Genomic DNA, 16377 nt, shown 5'->3' with positions numbered 1-16377 from the left:
TCATTCAAGTGGCCAGAGAGCTCAAACCTGGAGAGAAAACTAGGAAAAGATGAAAGCTGCTGTGACCAGTGGGAGCAGTGACAGCTCAGTGCTGGAGGACTTTTAACTGCTAAGTGTGTCATAATGAGTTAATATACGGTACATACTAGCACAAACCACATGGGGACCATTGAATTTAAAAAAAGAAAAAAAGATTAATACGGCTTTAACCACTTGCCTACCGGGCACTTATACCCCCTTCATGCCCAGGCCAATTTTCAGCTTTCAGCGCTGTTGCTCTTTGAGTAACAATTGCACGGTCATGCAACATTGTACCCATATGAACTTTTTATAATTTTTTTTCACACAAATAGAGCTCTCTTTTGGTGGTATTTAATCTCCACTGGGTGTTTTTATTTTTTGTGCTATAAACAAAAAAACAGCCAAAAATTTTGCAAACAGGTACTTGTTCTCCTTCACTGATGTGCATTGATGAGGCTGCACTGCTGGGTGGCACTGATCATCATTGCTGATCTGTTCTCTGACAATTGCCGGTTCTTGGCAGTACGCTGTGACAGCGTGAGGAAAGTGCAGCCGATAACCGGCAACTGTATTTACCCTGTGATCTGCTGTCATTGGACACTGCTGATCACGTGGTAAAAGGCCTCTGTGATTGGCGTATTACCACATCACGTGGCCAGCTGTGTCCGTAGAACATGGAGATCACTGGGGGCGTGCGGGAGGCAAGTTCTGGGAAGATGTTATATGATGTCCTCCCAGAACTGGGTAACCGCGCTGTAGCTGTCATTCGGCTATAGCGTGGTTACCAAGTGGTTAAAGCCTGACCTCAGATTCAGAGCAGTTCTGTTGTAGTGTTCACGTGCTTACTTAGGACATGAGAGATAAGCCAATCATTCTACTGTATTACAGGCTGAGGGAGGGACAAGACCAGTTACTGTAGCGCAGAAAATTCAGGTCTGCCTTGCCAGACAATGAGGAGCTATGCAGCAGAGCTGTGTAAATCCCATGACTGTATGAAAGAAATACAACTTCCTTTGACAGGAAAATCAGCTCTTGTATATGTATTTCATTTGCGTGTCTGCTTGGCTAGTTTTCCGCTTTAATGCAATTTTTATTTGCTTAGAACTCGAGAGCTCCTAGAACTTGGCCTTGATAACGAAGACTCTGAGCATGAGAATGATGATGACACCAATCAAAGTTAGTACTTTTGAAATATTACTTTGTTTCTGAACTACTTAATTTTTAGCAAAATCATGTATTTAGTCAGTTAATAGTCATGATTTCAGGTTTATTTGTAGGAGCTGTGATGTGTTTTTAAGAGGATCTTCAGAATACTTAAATTAATGCCTACTTGCAACCTTTTTTAAATTTTGGATAGAGTCGGTAAGAATTATAATTTTCATAGGTTTCTGTCTGTGGCCTCATTGGGGACATTTTCCCTCACTTCCTGCCCTTGTGGTGTGACCTCGATTCAAGAAATGGGGAGATCAGCTGTCAGGAGGGCACAGACCGTTTTAAAATTATTCAGAAGTTCTATATCTTCACTCTACAAAAAAATTCTTGTCTTCATTACGATTTCTGTTTCTTGTCATAACAGAAAATTTTCTCTGGCTGAGGCTGTAACTCTTCCCTGCGGTATTCAAAACCAAATATGTCATAGTTTTGTTTTCTGAACTCTTATCACAGATAATAATAGAGCCCTGATACTAAACTGGATGATTTACTTTTCTTTATCGTACATCCCAGGACATACGGTTTTCCTCCTATTAGGAAAACATTGTACTGACATCTTCTGGTGATTGGACGCAGGCCAGTTAACAAGACGTCCGCTCCCCACTTCCCAGGCATAACCCCTCCGCCAGGCAAGGCTTCAGTTTTTTTTGGTTTTTTTTGCCAATGACTAAGGTGATATTCGAGTGTGCAGTCTCTGCATGAAAATTAGCTAGCTTCTCAATGTTTCCATCTGGTTTTAGGGGACTAGCCTTTTCCAGATCCATTTCCTAAGGCTTTTCTATGCTTAGAGGAGTAATGGTACCCGGACCCAGCTCTGGACCTGTAATGTTGCTGGTTGGCACTTCACCCAGCAAAATGGGACACTGCAAGTATATACTGCCTTGCTCAACCAGTATGGTACTGTACAGGCCCAGGGCAGTGGAAGTCCCTGAAGGCCTCCTGGAGCATTGCCCACAGTGATGTGTGAAGGTTGGACCCTTTGGGGCTATAGGGAGTTATTCTCTCCCCCTCCCCCCCCCCCCCTTTTTTTTTTTTTCCCTTCTCTGTCCCATCTTGGATCAGCAAAAGTTCCAGATATTGTGCGTCTGTTGTGGCCTCTCTCCAGTAGATTTCCTAGCATCAGTGAATATCAACGATGCTTACTTGTGCGATCCGACCTTTCCACCTCACCAAAGGTTTCTGAGGTTTGCCTTGGAAGACCCCCACTTTCAGTTAATGGCCCTGTAGTTCAGCCTGTCCACAGCTCACAGGTGCACTATTTCTGGCCTAAGCCTCAGATGCTGGGAGACCAGGCTCTTCACACTTTGGATATAGTTCATGCTATCAGGCATTACCTGAAGTCAGCTGCTGCAATTCTTAAGTCTGGTTCCCTCTTTGTGCTTTCTGAAGGCCCAAGGAAGGATTATGCAGCTTCCAAATCTATCGCTTGATGGAGCCATCAGTTTTTCTTAAATATATGGTTTAAAAGGTGACATTCCAATGTTTTTCAGCAACTGGTCATTCTACAAGGAGTGTTTGTTCCTCCTGGGCTATTTTGTAACCAGATTTTGGTAGCTCAAGTTTAGAAAGCAGCTAACTAGTCCTTCGGATCATACGCTTATGAAATTTTACCACGTGGATGTTCGAGATGCTGACGAAGCTACCTTTTGGTCGATTATTTTTGCAAGCTGCTGTGTGCAGCTCTAGCCTGTTCTGGTTTCAGTATTTGGGGCTTATTACCTTCTGCTCAAATTCAGTGCTTTGAGATATCCCTGTCATAATGTATATGAAGATGCTCTGGGTACTGAGATGTATGATTAGGAATATGGGCATTTTTGGCTTGCCTGTAAAATACCTATTCTTGGAGAACATCACTGAACATGGATCCCCACTCCTCTGCCTTTTGTGGCTTGCTACAAAAAAACTGAAGCCTTGCCTGGTGGGGAAGGATTATACCTGCCTGAAAGTGGCAGCATATCCCTATCGTAATGGAGAATAAGACCGCCTGTGTCCTGTGATGTACTTTTAGAGCAGGTGTCTCCAATCTTTCCAAACAAAAGGCCAGTTTACTGTCTTGTAGACATTATTCCTAAACAGCAAGTCAGGCTTGGCTGTCAGTGGGAGTAAAAAAGATTACATAGTGCCTGTGGTCAGTAGGGGGAAGGCATGGTGCTGCATTTTTGGTGTCATTGGACAGAATTATGCCCAGTCATTGTCAGTGGAAGGAAGGGTGAGGCATGTTGATATCAATGAGAAGAATAGTGTTTTGTATCCCTGGGAGTAATCGTGCCCAAAAGGCCAGATAAAAGCAAGTAAAGGGCCGCAGTTTGTAGACCCTGCTATAAAGCATAGTTATGGAATTGCTTAATACAGTTGGGTTAAAAATAATAGCATGTTTAAAAAAGTGAGTAAAGTTCAAAATCCTTATAATGGCTTTTATTTCCATAAACCCAAATGCATTGAGAACACTGCACAGTCTATTCCACATCAAAACATAAAGAAAAATGTTTAAAATTTGTTATTAGAGTGAAGAATGATTATTAGACTGTTCACAAAAATAGCAGCGTCTGCATTTTTCTTTACAAACTCAAACATTTACTATATAAACTGAAAATTGCTTGAAGATTTAGCTTTCCTGTGATTCACTGAACTAATATTTAGTTATATAAGCACGGTTTCTGAGAATTGCTTCACATCTGTGTTGCATGCGGTCGACCAACTTCTGGCTCTCTGAACAGGTATTCCAACCCAGGACGATTGCACTTCATTCCACAGTTCCTCTGCATTTCTTGGTTCTACCTCAGAGACAGCATTTTTGGTGTCACCCCACAAATGTTATCTTGGATTAAGGTCCAGGGATTGGGCTGGCCATTCCGTCATATTGTTTTCAGGTTTTTTTTTACAAATCTCTGAAAAGTGTGGCGTGCATTTGTATTCAGCCCCCTTTACTCTGATACCACTATCTAAAATCTAGTGGAACCAATTGCCTTCAGAATTCTCCTAATTAGTAGAGTCCACCTGTGTGTAATTTAATCTCAGTATAAATACAGTTTTTCTGTGAAGCCCTCAGAGGTTTGTTAGAGAACATTAGTGAACAAACTGCATCATGGAGGCTAAGGAACAGGGATTGGGCTGGCCACTCTGTAACAGGTCAGGGATAAAGTTGTAGAGAAGTTTAAAGCAGGGTTAGGTTATAGAAAAATATCCCAAGCTTTGAACATCTCACAGAACGCTGTTCATCATCCAAAAATGGAAAGAGTATGGCACAACTGCAAACCTACCAAGACATGGCCATCCAGACTTGAGACTGGGGCGGAGATTCACCTTCCAGCAGGATAATGACCCTAAACATACAGTCAGAGTTGCAATGGAAATGGTTTAGATCAAAGCATATTTATGTGTTAGAATGGCCCTGTCAAAGTCCACACCTAAATCCAATTGAGAATCTGTGGCAAGACTTGAAAATTGCTGTTCAGATGCTCTCCATCCAATCTGACAGAATTTGAGCTATTTTGCAAAGAGGAATGGGCAAAAATTTCACTCTTTCTAGATGTGCAAAGCTGGTAGAGACATCCCCAAAAAGACTTCTAGCTGGAATTGCAGTGAAAGGTGGTTCTACAAAGTATTGACTCCGGGGGGCTGAATACAAATGCTGCCACACGTTTCACATATTTGTAAAAATTTGAAAACCATTTATCATTTTCCTTCCACTTCACAATTAAGTGCCACTTTGTGTTGGTCTATTACATAAAATCCCAATAAAATAAAATTGTTTTTGGTTGTAACATGACAACATGGAGAAACTTTCAAGGGGTATGATAACTTTAAGGCATTGTAACTGTTACAGTACTCACAGGTAACCTTAGCCAATCATCAGCTCCAGGGTGATCGAAGAAAGTTTGAGTCTTTTGCCATTTTGGCTGTTCAATCCATTCGAATAGTAGTTTTCTGTTTTCGTCCATGTCTTTCTGGTTGCCATTTGAGTGTTTGAGATCATTTTAGCTGAGTCAGCCTATCCGTTTCTGCACTTCTTTATATGTTTTCCTCCTCTCCAATCAACTTTTTAATCAGAGTACACTGTTTTCTGAACAATGTCTGGAACAACCCATATTACTCAGATTTTCAGAGAAAAATGCACTATACCCAACATGTACAACATTTGCTGCCTTTGTTCTTAAATTGGGGGCCACCAGTTTGACACCTGACCTCAGGAATTGAACTCCACACTGCTATTATTTTGAACACGCGCATTTCAATTAATAATTCAATTACACAGAATCAGCAGCATGCATGTCATGACTGGTGGGTCTGTTTTGGTTTTCTATTATTCTACTACACCTACTAGTAAATGATTTGCTATGTAGAAAAATATTTTATACCAAAAACAGTGATTGATCTGGTTAGTGATGTTGGACTGATATTATTTTGAACACAACCGTATATTCTGCAGGAACATCCATAAAACACATGTAATATTTTTTCAGGTTCTACATTAAATGACAAGGATGAAGATACGCTACCTGCAGAGACTGGCCAGAATCACCCATTCTTCCGTCGCTCAGATTCTATGACCTTCTTGGGCTGTATTCCACCAAATCCTTTTGAGGTTCCTCTTGCAGAAGCCATCCCACTTGCTGACCAGCCACATCTCTTACAGGTATCGTTAATATAAGCAGCTCTTGTGCTGTCCACTTAGAATCCTCTACATTTATCTGCCTGCCTTCCTCATCAAATAACAGACCAGACGATAGACAATGACAAACCCATACCTCATGCACAAAGAGGGTCAGGCTTGTCATTATCTATCTGATTTGGTATCTGCACAATGCTGCAGGTCTGGGAGTTATTTAACTATGGAGGGGGATGTAAGTGGGCCATTTTAATTAGGAAGTGTGCTCATGCTACTACCCATTGTTTGGTAAAAGTGGTAACTGATTATTACATTACAATTTACCATCACTTATTTAGCCCAATGCACGAAAGGAAGATTTGTTTGGCCGACCGAGTCAGGGCCTGTATTCATCTTCAGCTAATAGTGGAAAATGCCTGCTTGAAGTGACTGTGGACAGAAACTGTTTGGAGGTAAGAGTGCAAAAGCCCTCTTAATCATGTTTGGTACATTTTACAAGAAAACTCCATTCAATAATTTTTTAAAAATCACTCTGCACGCCCGTTATAAAAAGTTGTAAAGCTGTGCTTACTCTGTCAGCTCTGCACTGCTCGTTGTTGAGTGGTCCCAGAGGCCACTTCCCCTTCTGTTTGAATGATGCCCATTGTCGTTCAGACCACTTCTTGTGAAATAGATTGTCAAGGAAATGCCTCCTTCGCAGTTCTCTGCATCAAAGGGCCAGCCCACCACCACGACTGGAAGTGGAGTGATAAGACTGGGGAACATGACATGACTGAATCACAGTAAGATGCTACAAGGAGGGACCTGCTCAATTTGGAGGAGTTTGGGAAACTAGCATACTTCTATAGTGTTTGATGTTCCTTTTTTTTAGATTTTTTTTGATTGAAAGATGTTATTTAAATGTGATTTATTGTATTTTTATTAGGTTTTGCCTACCAAAATGTCTTATGCTGCTAACCTGAAGAACGTAATGAGCATGCAGAACCGGCAGAAAGAGACAGAAGAGACCACTGCACCTCAGGAAGAAACAGACAGCTCAAAGCCAGGTCCATCAGCACATGACCTGGCTGCTCAGTTAAAGAGCAGCTTGCTGGCAGAGATTGGGCTGACAGAGAGTGAGGGTCCTCCTCTGACTTCATTCAGGTACACTGCTCTGCACTCAGCTTGGTTGTATATAGAGGATGTACTCATTCTTATTGGAGTAAAAATTGTATTCAGTGATGCTTTTGTGCAAAGATATATTTCCAGTGTTGCCTCCTTATCTTTATTAACATTTTTTAGTAATCAGACTGATTTCCTTGCTACCAGATAAAATTCTAAAGACTTGATTCATGATCCTGGACTTTGGGGGGTCTTACTTTTTTCTTTATTTACTTGAAAAGTGTTTGTGTTGGCTATTCTAAACACGAACTTGACTTTTGTTTTAGTCAGAAGATATGAAAGCCTGGGGCCATGTATGGGAGAGGTTTAGTGCCCTGACTATGAAGATTAAAGCCTAAATCCCCATTGTGTTACATGGAGACTTTGTTTGCTAGATCACATTTCTTAGTGAAAGTCTTATCAGTCAAGGTCTCTGCAGACCCAAAGGACATGAAACAGCCACATTACTGTTGGCAGACCTAGGCCATATTTCCCTCAATTCTTTTTGTTTAGACCATGTAATCTGTGCCTAGGTGTTGAGAAATATGTGCGAGTTCAATAAAGACATGAGAAATTAGAATTGTGCTTTTTCAGCTTAGGCACATTTGTGTTTGTCTATTGTGACTTAGATGAGAATCTGATCACATTTTATGGCAAATTACTGGAGAAAACCCAGTTAATTCCAAAGGGTTCACATTTTTGGCCACTGTATGTAGGCACTTTCAAGAATCCACAAGTTGGCATACTGTGCTGAATAGCTATTAAAGGGTTATTTGAAACTGACAAGTAGGCACACTATTGTTGAATAGTTATGAAAGGGTAACCTGGGATCAACACTGATTTGAGATGCATATCCCGTTAATTTCTATGTGTGTTGTTTATTCTAGGCCACAGTGCAGTTTTATGGGCATGGTGATATCACATGATATGCTGTTGGGTCGATGGAGGTTATCGCTTGAGCTTTTTGGCAGAGTGTTCATGGAGGATGTTGGAGCAGAGCCTGGATCAGTAAGTTTTCATTGTTTAGAGTTCTTCTTTACATATTTTTGAAGTAGATGGTTTACAGTTTTGTTCATTCAAACAGATATTGACGGAGTTGGGTGGCTTTGAAGTGAAAGAATCCAAATTCCGCAGAGAGATGGAAAAACTTCGAAATCAGCAATCTAGAGATTTAACCTTGGAGGTAAGATTCCACAAGAAATTCTCCTAAATTGATTTTCCTAGTCATTTTTGGATTTAGCACTATTTTGAATTCAGCTTCTTCCTTCGTGTTTCAAGGTCACTCATAATACTCAATAGTTAAACAAGATGCATACATTTTTATCTTATGCTGGTTTTTTTAGTTCGATTTCCGTTTATTGTAGACACTTGTGTCAATGTGCTTAAAGCGAAGTTTCACCCAAAAGTGGAAGCTCCTCTTTTCCTTTAAACAAGATGTTATACTTGCCTGCTCCGTGCAATGATATTGTACAGAGTGGTCCCTTACTGCCTCCTTTGGAGGTCCTCTACTAGCACGGTCCACTCCTTCCTTTGGGTGCCCCCTAGCTTGCCTGTACGCGTATGCTCCTAAGCCAGGCTGTGTGCGTGCATAGATGCACACGGCGTTAGAAAGCCACGTCCCCATTCCCTCCTCACAGATATTTGACTGACAGCAGCAGGAACCTACTGCTCTGTGTCTCCTGTGTGACCAGGAATTGAGCAGAGCCAGGACAGTGCAGTGAGAGGAGTCAAGTAAGTGTTTAGGGAGTGGGGTAAGACGGTGCTTATGTGAAAGCTGAATATTTTATTTATTTTTTTAAGAAGGGAGGATGGAGTTTATTTTTAATATAGATGGTGAATTTATAGTTTGAATCTTGTAATATCAGTGGATATTTTGTTTTTATATTTAACTTATCCTTCTGTTAAAATCTAAAGCAGAATATGCTTGCATAGTCATAACTTTAATAAAAGGCAGGGATCCATTTAGTTTTTTTTTTTTTTTTGCTTGGGTTCTAGGTTGACCGAGATCGAGACCTCCTTATTCAGCAGACAATGAGGCAGTTAAACAACCATTTTGGACGTAGGTGTGCAACAACACCAATGGCTGTGCACAGAGTAAAGGTTACTTTCAAAGACGAGCCAGGAGAGGGCAGCGGAGTAGCCCGAAGCTTCTATACGGCCATTGCTCAAGCATTTCTGTCAAATGAAAAATTGCCAAGTCTAGACTGCATTCAGAACACCAACAAAGGAACACATACAAGTAAGTCTCTTTAGGATGTAAACATTAACCACCTAAGCTCCGGAAAGGATTTACCCCCTCCTGACCAGGCAATTTTTTTCTATGCGGCACTGCGCTACTTTAACTGACAATTGCACGGGCATGCAATGCTGTACCCAAATTATATTTATATCTTTTTTTTTTTTTTTTTTTAACCACTGGGTTTTTTAATAAAAAGGAAAAAAGACTGAACATTTTGGGAAAAAAAAAAACCTGCGGTTGCCGGTTGCCAAGTGGTTAAAGATTTGGCTAACAGACTGCCACACTTATTGCCATGCTCAATTGTATCAGTGCCAAGGGTGCACATAGTGCTCACTGCCACCACATCCCAACAATCCTAATTATCAATATTGGTCCCTCAGGACAGGAAAGAGGCATTTTGGGATTTTTAAGGTGTATATTCTTTCAAAGAAACCGTATATAAAAATTCTGTTAAAATATAAAGTTTATTAACACAGCTCAACCCAATGTCATATTGGTTACATTAAGAGAAGTTAAAGGATAAGTTCACCTTTTGGACAAAAATATTGCACATTTTTTTTGCAGGTAAAAAAATGTGCATTTATTATTTTTGTCCAAAGGAGCCTGGAAAGCGTTGCACCAGCGATCAGTAGATCGATGATGCCATGCAGGTCTCCTGCAGACCTGTCAGAATATCTACTTGCCGTACGGGATGTATAGCCAAGCAGATATGACAGGAAGCATCAATGAACTACCAGACACTCCACAGTTCATTGAAAACTACAAGCTCACAGCCGTTAAGGCTGACGAGAATTGCAGTTCATTCATGGAAGTCCATGAATGAATGACGTGGGTGTGTGGGCGGAGCCCCGCACGCCCATGCTGTTATCAAATCTGACATAGTACTGGGAAAATCTCACCGTATTATCTGTCAGAGAGAGGTGGGCAGCGGGCGTGGCTGCAGCATTGGGAACATGTTGCATGTTCCGCCCTAAAAACGGGTGGAACATGTAACACGTTCCCAAAGGTGAACTTATTCTTTAATAAAAACATATCTCATCTTGGTGTACAGAACCCCATCAGTACAACCACAGCATAATATTAATCTCATTAGTCCAGCCCGAAATCAGCATAATTATAACTATATGAATTCAAGAAAATGCATACACTGTATATTGCATAATGAATGAAAAGGTAGGCCGTAGTAGAGTTCTTGTATCGCAACACATTTAGTTGAGTGCTTTTTCAGGAGAGGGGTGTTGCACAAGAAAATATCAGTGATCATTTTGTAGGGACCATAAAAAAATCAGAAACAATGCACCCGGGGCGGGGCAGAGGGAAACAGGGCAGTAGGGCAGGAGTTAAATCCCGTCCCAAAATAGGGAAGAAGTTTTATTAGGAAATACACCGGCTCTTAGATGTAAAGCCATGGCTATTGCAGGGTAGATACCTTGTGGCAAATGTTCAAAATTTCTAAAACAATTAGGATATACGTCTCTGATGGGAGTAATGATTATTATTATACAGGATTTATATAGCGCCAACAGTTTGCTCAGCGCTTTACAATATAACAGGAGACAATACAGCAACAATACAGTTCAATACAAGAGGGATAGGAGGGCCATGCTCCTAGGAGCTTACAATCTATTTTCTTGTTGAAGCCCCTCTCCTGAAGAACCACTCAACGAAACTTGCTGAGATATAGGATCTCTTTCACAGCGTACCTTTTCATTCATTACGTAATATGCATTTTTCTTGAATTCAGATGGTTATAATTGTGGCTGTTTTCATGCTGGACTTTCCAGTACAAAAGGACAAGTCTTATGAATAGCAATTACAACCCCTCTAGTTTTAGGTACCGGAGAGAACTGCTTATCATATACAGAGTTAAGAGCCTTTTTTTGCCAGTGACCAAATCTCCTCCAACGGTAAAGACTACACATCCTGTGTCCCATAATTTACTCAAAGAAACATACAAGTTAAAATCCTATTTTTGCTGTTAAAGGTTTGATGCAGAGACTAAGAAATCGAGGAGAGCGAGACCGGGAAAGAGAACGAGACATGCGACGAAGCAGTGGTTTACGAGCTGGATCTCGGAGGGACAGAGACAGGTTTGTTCAATCTGTTTTTATATTTTCTTTGCACAACAGTGTAGTTTTCATTTAGCCTTTCCTTAACGCAAATTCTTGGTTTTATTTCAGAGATTTCAGGAGACAGCTGTCGATTGACACAAGGCCTTTTAGGCCAGCCTCTGAAGGGAATCCCAGTGATGATCCAGACCCTCTTCCTGCTCACAGACAAGCTCTTGGAGAGAGGCTGTATCCACGTGTACAAGCCATGCAGCCTGTAAGGGACAGCTTGTCATTGTGCCATTTTTGTGTAACTGCTTTGTGAAGTTGGCTTTATAAATTTTGAACCTTTCTGGGATGCTTGAAACTGATAACTATTTATTTTTAGGCATTTGCAAGTAAAATTACTGGTATGCTGCTAGAACTGTCTCCAGCCCAACTGCTACTGCTGCTGGCCAGCGAAGACTCTCTGAGAGCCCGGGTGGATGAAGCTATGGAATTGATTATCGCACATGGGAGGTGAGACGTGATCATCTAAACTGGCGCACATATACATAAAGGACAATTTTAGAACCCACTGTGTTCCTATATAGCTACACAGCTTGGAAAGGATAGGCTTTGTAGAGACACCCCTAATATCTAAAGTCAAACCTGTTTTTATTATTATTATTATACAGGATTTATATAGCGCCAACAGTTTGCTCAGCGCTTATTATTTATTTTAATTTTTTTGCAAACTGTCAGGGAGATTTATGATCATTTCCCATACACAACAGGCAGTAATTGAAAGGAAATCCCTTAAAGTGGTTCTAAAGGCTGAAGGTTTTTTTTTTTTTCCTTAATGTATTTCTCTGCATTAGGGGGGAAAAAAACCTGAGTGCAGTTTAACCACCTTCCCCAGTTCCCCCTTACACTTGAGCCCAATCTTGATCCAGCACTGTGCATGAGAGCTGTGGCTGTATCTGCTGTCTCCTTCCTCATAGGCTGAGACAGCAGAGGCCTCAACCAGTGAGACAAGGCCAGAGCCAAGCTGCACTCTGTGTCTATGGACACACGGAGCTGACTCTGGAGCGAACCCGCACAAGTGCACCCATCGCAAGCGGTTTGCTATAAGAGCACTTGGGGGGGGGGGGGGGGGGGGGGTTTGAGGATCCATCTGAAGGGGGATCCCAGAAGAGGATCAGAGCTGCTCCTGTGCAAAACCACTATACAGAGTAGGTAAGTATGACATGTTTTGGTATATTTTAAATATAGGTTTACATTTATTTTATGTTTAGTTTAGAGGCTTGGGTTTAGTTAGAACTTTACATTTTTTACTCTTGCCTTATGATGAAATCTAGTTACAGTGGGGTCGAGTCATTCTCACACGCCTTATATCGACATGCCATTATCAGCCTAACTATAGGAGATTCTAAGGGAAAAATAACCAGATAGTCTTTCTTTTCTAGGGAAAATGGAGCGGACAGTATACTTGATCTTGGCTTGTTAGATTCATCTGAAAAAGTGCAGGTAAGCCATTGTTACTGCTGATGTTTTATTCTTGGGGCCACGTAATACTAGTGAACTGCCCATTATTGTTTAACTGTCCAAATCTGCCTCATTGTAACACTGAAATAAAAAAAACAAATGTTTCTTTGGTTTTATATAATCTTCTCTTTTTACAAGTTTATAGGGAACTATCATCCAGGGACAATCAGCTGTCCCTAACTGTAGACTGGGTGAATTACGTCCGAACGCTGGTGGACAGCTGCAGTTGCTTTCACCCTGTCACTGCTTTGTGCAGACTCGGCAGCTACAGCTATCCACACACGTGGACTTCCTGGCTGCAGATTTCAACAAGTTACTTTTTTCACCATAGCATACAGTATTTGGCCATGTAAATGGAATGTTACTTTCTTTGTCAAATGTCTCTCATATTTCACTAGTTCCGAACCATCTCTGAAAATGTAAAAAAAACCTCTTAAATTGTGCAATTTATTGCAGGAAAACCGTAAACGTCATGGATCCAGCCGCAGTGTGGTTGATATGGAGCTAACTGATACTGATGATGGTGATGATAATGCCCCCTTATTTTATCAGCCTGGCAAACGAGGATTCTACAGTCCTAGGCCAGGCAAAAACACAGAGGCTCGGTTAAACTGTTTCAGGAATATTGGAAGGTAAAGGTTTTGATAATTAGGGGAATGTCATCTTAATGAAAATTACAATTGTAGTGTGCTGTGAATATATGATAGAACATATCTGTCAATGTTTCAGGATCCTTGGCCTGTGCCTGTTGCAGAACGAATTATGTCCGATCACATTAAGCCGACAAGTTATAAAGGTTCTCTTGGGCAGAAAAGTAAGTCTTTTGTGAAACTTTCAGGTTCCATAAATTCTCTGTAACCTAAAATACTGATATATAGTTACAGGACACCTGTTCCAAAGAAAATCCTGTTGTAGCCCATCGTCATTTGGAAAATAAAACTCCATCCCTTTTATACCCATTTCTCCGCCGTTCATTTATGAACAGTGAAATGGTGGAAGCTTATTTTTGCAGTGCCAATTGCCAAGCCAATCTGAGGAGCTCTGTGCTATGTGACTGGCCAATCACAACAGTCTCAAATGTAATCCGTGGTGTGTACTTTAACCCCTTCATCGCCATCCTCTGTGACTTGTACATTAACCCCCTCCCCCATTTTTCCCTATTTTAGAATTTATACATTTAATGTATCCAGTGCATTATTGCTAAGCTGTATGTTTTTACCCCCTCAACTAACATGGTTCTTTGTTTTCAAAAAATCTGGGCAAATAATTACATTACCTTGGGGTGTCGGTTTCTTAAAAGTGGTCATTTTGGGGGTATAACGTAAGAGAAGCCTTTTTTTCACCTACAAAATTCTTTTTTTTCTTTTATATAGTTAAAGAAAAAAAGGTAGTTTTAATAACCACCACCAAAGAAAGTTCGATCTATCTCAATGAAAATGAAAATTAATAGTTTGGATACAAGAGTGCATGGTTAAGTAATTGTCAGTCTATTACAGGCTAGTACTGAAGTGGTTAATCTACATTTCTTTCTCATCTTTTGAGCAAAACAGGAAGTCTTTTATCCTTGGGATGCTACCGCCTACAATTGGCAAACAAAATACCTGTAGGCCAGCCCAGGATAACTCTTCTACCTGCTTAGCCTAGAAGGATGAACTTCTTTTCTTCAGCTTTATTGTGTCAAGACTAGCCTCATTTCGGTAGCATGATTTTTATTTCCCTTCAGTCTTCTCTGCATAGCTGCTAGAGCTTGTTTCTTCAGTTGCAGCTATGTGGAATGGCCATGGCTTTTGGAGTGCTGCAGCTGGACCCCGTTGGACTAGAATGCTGCAGGGTTAGTTTAGAAGAGACCTTCACTCACTGGGTTTCACATTGAGAAATTTCCAGACACCATTTTGGTAAACGTTGGCAGCGGAGATCTTTCTAGGTTCCTTTCACTGCAGCAACTCTTTGCTCTACTCCCTGTTATTTTGGCTTCTATTGCTGTGTCCAACCAAGGCCACCACTCTCTTGTTCAAAAAGATTCCTTGCCTTTGAGGCATGTGAGGCCCTCGGTGATGCCAGGTATATTTTAGCATCTCCTGACTCCAGAGGCCACTCTGACCTATTAGGTTAACTGCGACCATCTTTGTCTGTCCCTCACCCATGTATGGTTCTGTATCCTCAGTGTTTGTCCATGCATATCTGATACTTCTCAGGGTATTGACTTCAATGCTTTGGCCTAGTGCCTTTCCTGACACCCCCATTGTAGAATATTCAGAAAACCTCCAGTGAAGCAGGTGGCATAGGGGAGTCTAGTGATCAACATCTCCCCAAAGAGCTTAACGTCTTCAAAATTCTGCCAGATCTGACTTGAGTTTCACCATTAGAAACTGCTTGTCATCTGTAGGTGATGGTAACCAACCTAGTCCCCCTCTGCTTCCCTTTTGGACCCTTTTATGTCATCATAAAGGGAGTGTTCTTCTCTCACCTACCTTGCACCTTCCATCTCTTCTTTTTACTTTAGACCCTTGTCTGCTGTTGCCACTCTAGTTCCATGAGCAGTCTTAACGTGTCTGCCTCTCTGGTGTCTGGTCTCTGGTGTGATAACTCAAGCCTTCCCGTCAGGTGGCTGGTAAATTTGTCTCCCCATATCCAATGGTTTTCTCTCACTGGAGATTTGTTCTCTTCAGGGCTGCTCACTGGACTTCCAGAGTAAAAGGGTTCCTTGAATCGTGGGATCCGGTCTTGTGTGGGTCTCCTGCTTATGTCTCTGTTGGATATCATCTAGGTGCTGCTGTGTCTTCACCACTGAGGAGGATTGTGAATTTGTCCTTCACAGGATAGGTAGCCTGGTTCTTGTGCTGAACAGTACCGTGAGTCTCAGCCTCACTCATGTCAATCTCGAGGAGCAAACGTTGGCACACCAGTTCCCTTCAGCTGGAAGTCTCTGGACATGGAGCCAGAGGTCCATACACCTGGGTGCACCTCATACCCTGCATGACAGATGCAGATCATCAGTAGGAAGGCCCTCTGCTGGTTTGTCTGCAGGCAGAACTTGTCTTCTGCTGCAAGCATCTTCTGACAGGGGCAGGTGCAGTGTGTTTTGCGGGACCAGTCCATCCAGGCAGATTTTAAGATTCCTGTTATTCAACAGGGTAAGAGGTTTGGGCACTTTGCTGGGTCTAGGGAATCCAGAGCATTACTAGGCTTGAGGTCAGGAATAGGCAAGGATGTTTTCCAGCAGGATTTTTCTCAGGTTGCCGTGTAGACCCCTGTGGTGTAGCCTGTTGTGTTCTAGCTGATTCACAGTATACATGGTAAATCTCTTGCCAAGACTAGTGGTCTGGCCAGATTCTTGTACCTTGATCCCTGTGTGGGGGGTGGGGCAGGGGTGTAAGGCTTAGGGTCTTCCCACTTATACTGGCAGGTGTTCCAACCAGGACTTGGTACCAATAACTTCTTCCCTACATGAGTATTTGTTTCACCTGTTTTGGTAGGTTCAGGTTGATCAGCTTCTCACTTGCTCTAGGTTTCATTGTTCCCTTCTGTATGGTCTTGAGCAGTAAGCTGACACTTGTCCTGTTGCTGTTCCCCCAGTTTGT

General features: G+C 41.6%; 1 protein-coding gene across 13 annotated transcripts in view; it reads left to right on the top strand.

The window, feature by feature from the left end:
• Positions 1-16377, top strand: part of UBR5 (ubiquitin protein ligase E3 component n-recognin 5) — a 98866-nt gene that overhangs the window by 67166 nt on the left and 15323 nt on the right. For all 13 annotated transcript variants that reach the window (XM_089658276.1, XM_089658283.1, XM_089658274.1 and 10 more), the window contains 13 exons: positions 1124-1197; positions 5697-5869; positions 6181-6294; positions 6768-6985; positions 7870-7990; positions 8067-8165; positions 8978-9221; positions 11206-11311; positions 11402-11546; positions 11658-11788; positions 12718-12778; positions 13253-13428; positions 13526-13610. In XM_089658276.1, coding sequence (XP_089514402.1) covers positions 1124-1197; positions 5697-5869; positions 6181-6294; positions 6768-6985; positions 7870-7990; positions 8067-8165; positions 8978-9221; positions 11206-11311; positions 11402-11546; positions 11658-11788; positions 12718-12778; positions 13253-13428; positions 13526-13610 — 1747 coding nt within the window. The remainder of the gene's footprint in view (positions 1-1123; positions 1198-5696; positions 5870-6180; positions 6295-6767; positions 6986-7869; positions 7991-8066; positions 8166-8977; positions 9222-11205; positions 11312-11401; positions 11547-11657; positions 11789-12717; positions 12779-13252; positions 13429-13525; positions 13611-16377) is intronic.

Source organism: Staurois parvus, unplaced genomic scaffold, assembly GCF_062004578.1.
Source record: "Staurois parvus isolate SC_StPar_1 unplaced genomic scaffold, SC_StPar_1.0 ptg001062l, whole genome shotgun sequence".
Taxonomy (NCBI): domain Eukaryota; kingdom Metazoa; phylum Chordata; class Amphibia; order Anura; family Ranidae; genus Staurois; species Staurois parvus.
The sequence above is the reverse complement of the archived record's forward strand: the minus strand, read 5'-3'. Positions and strand labels throughout refer to the sequence as shown.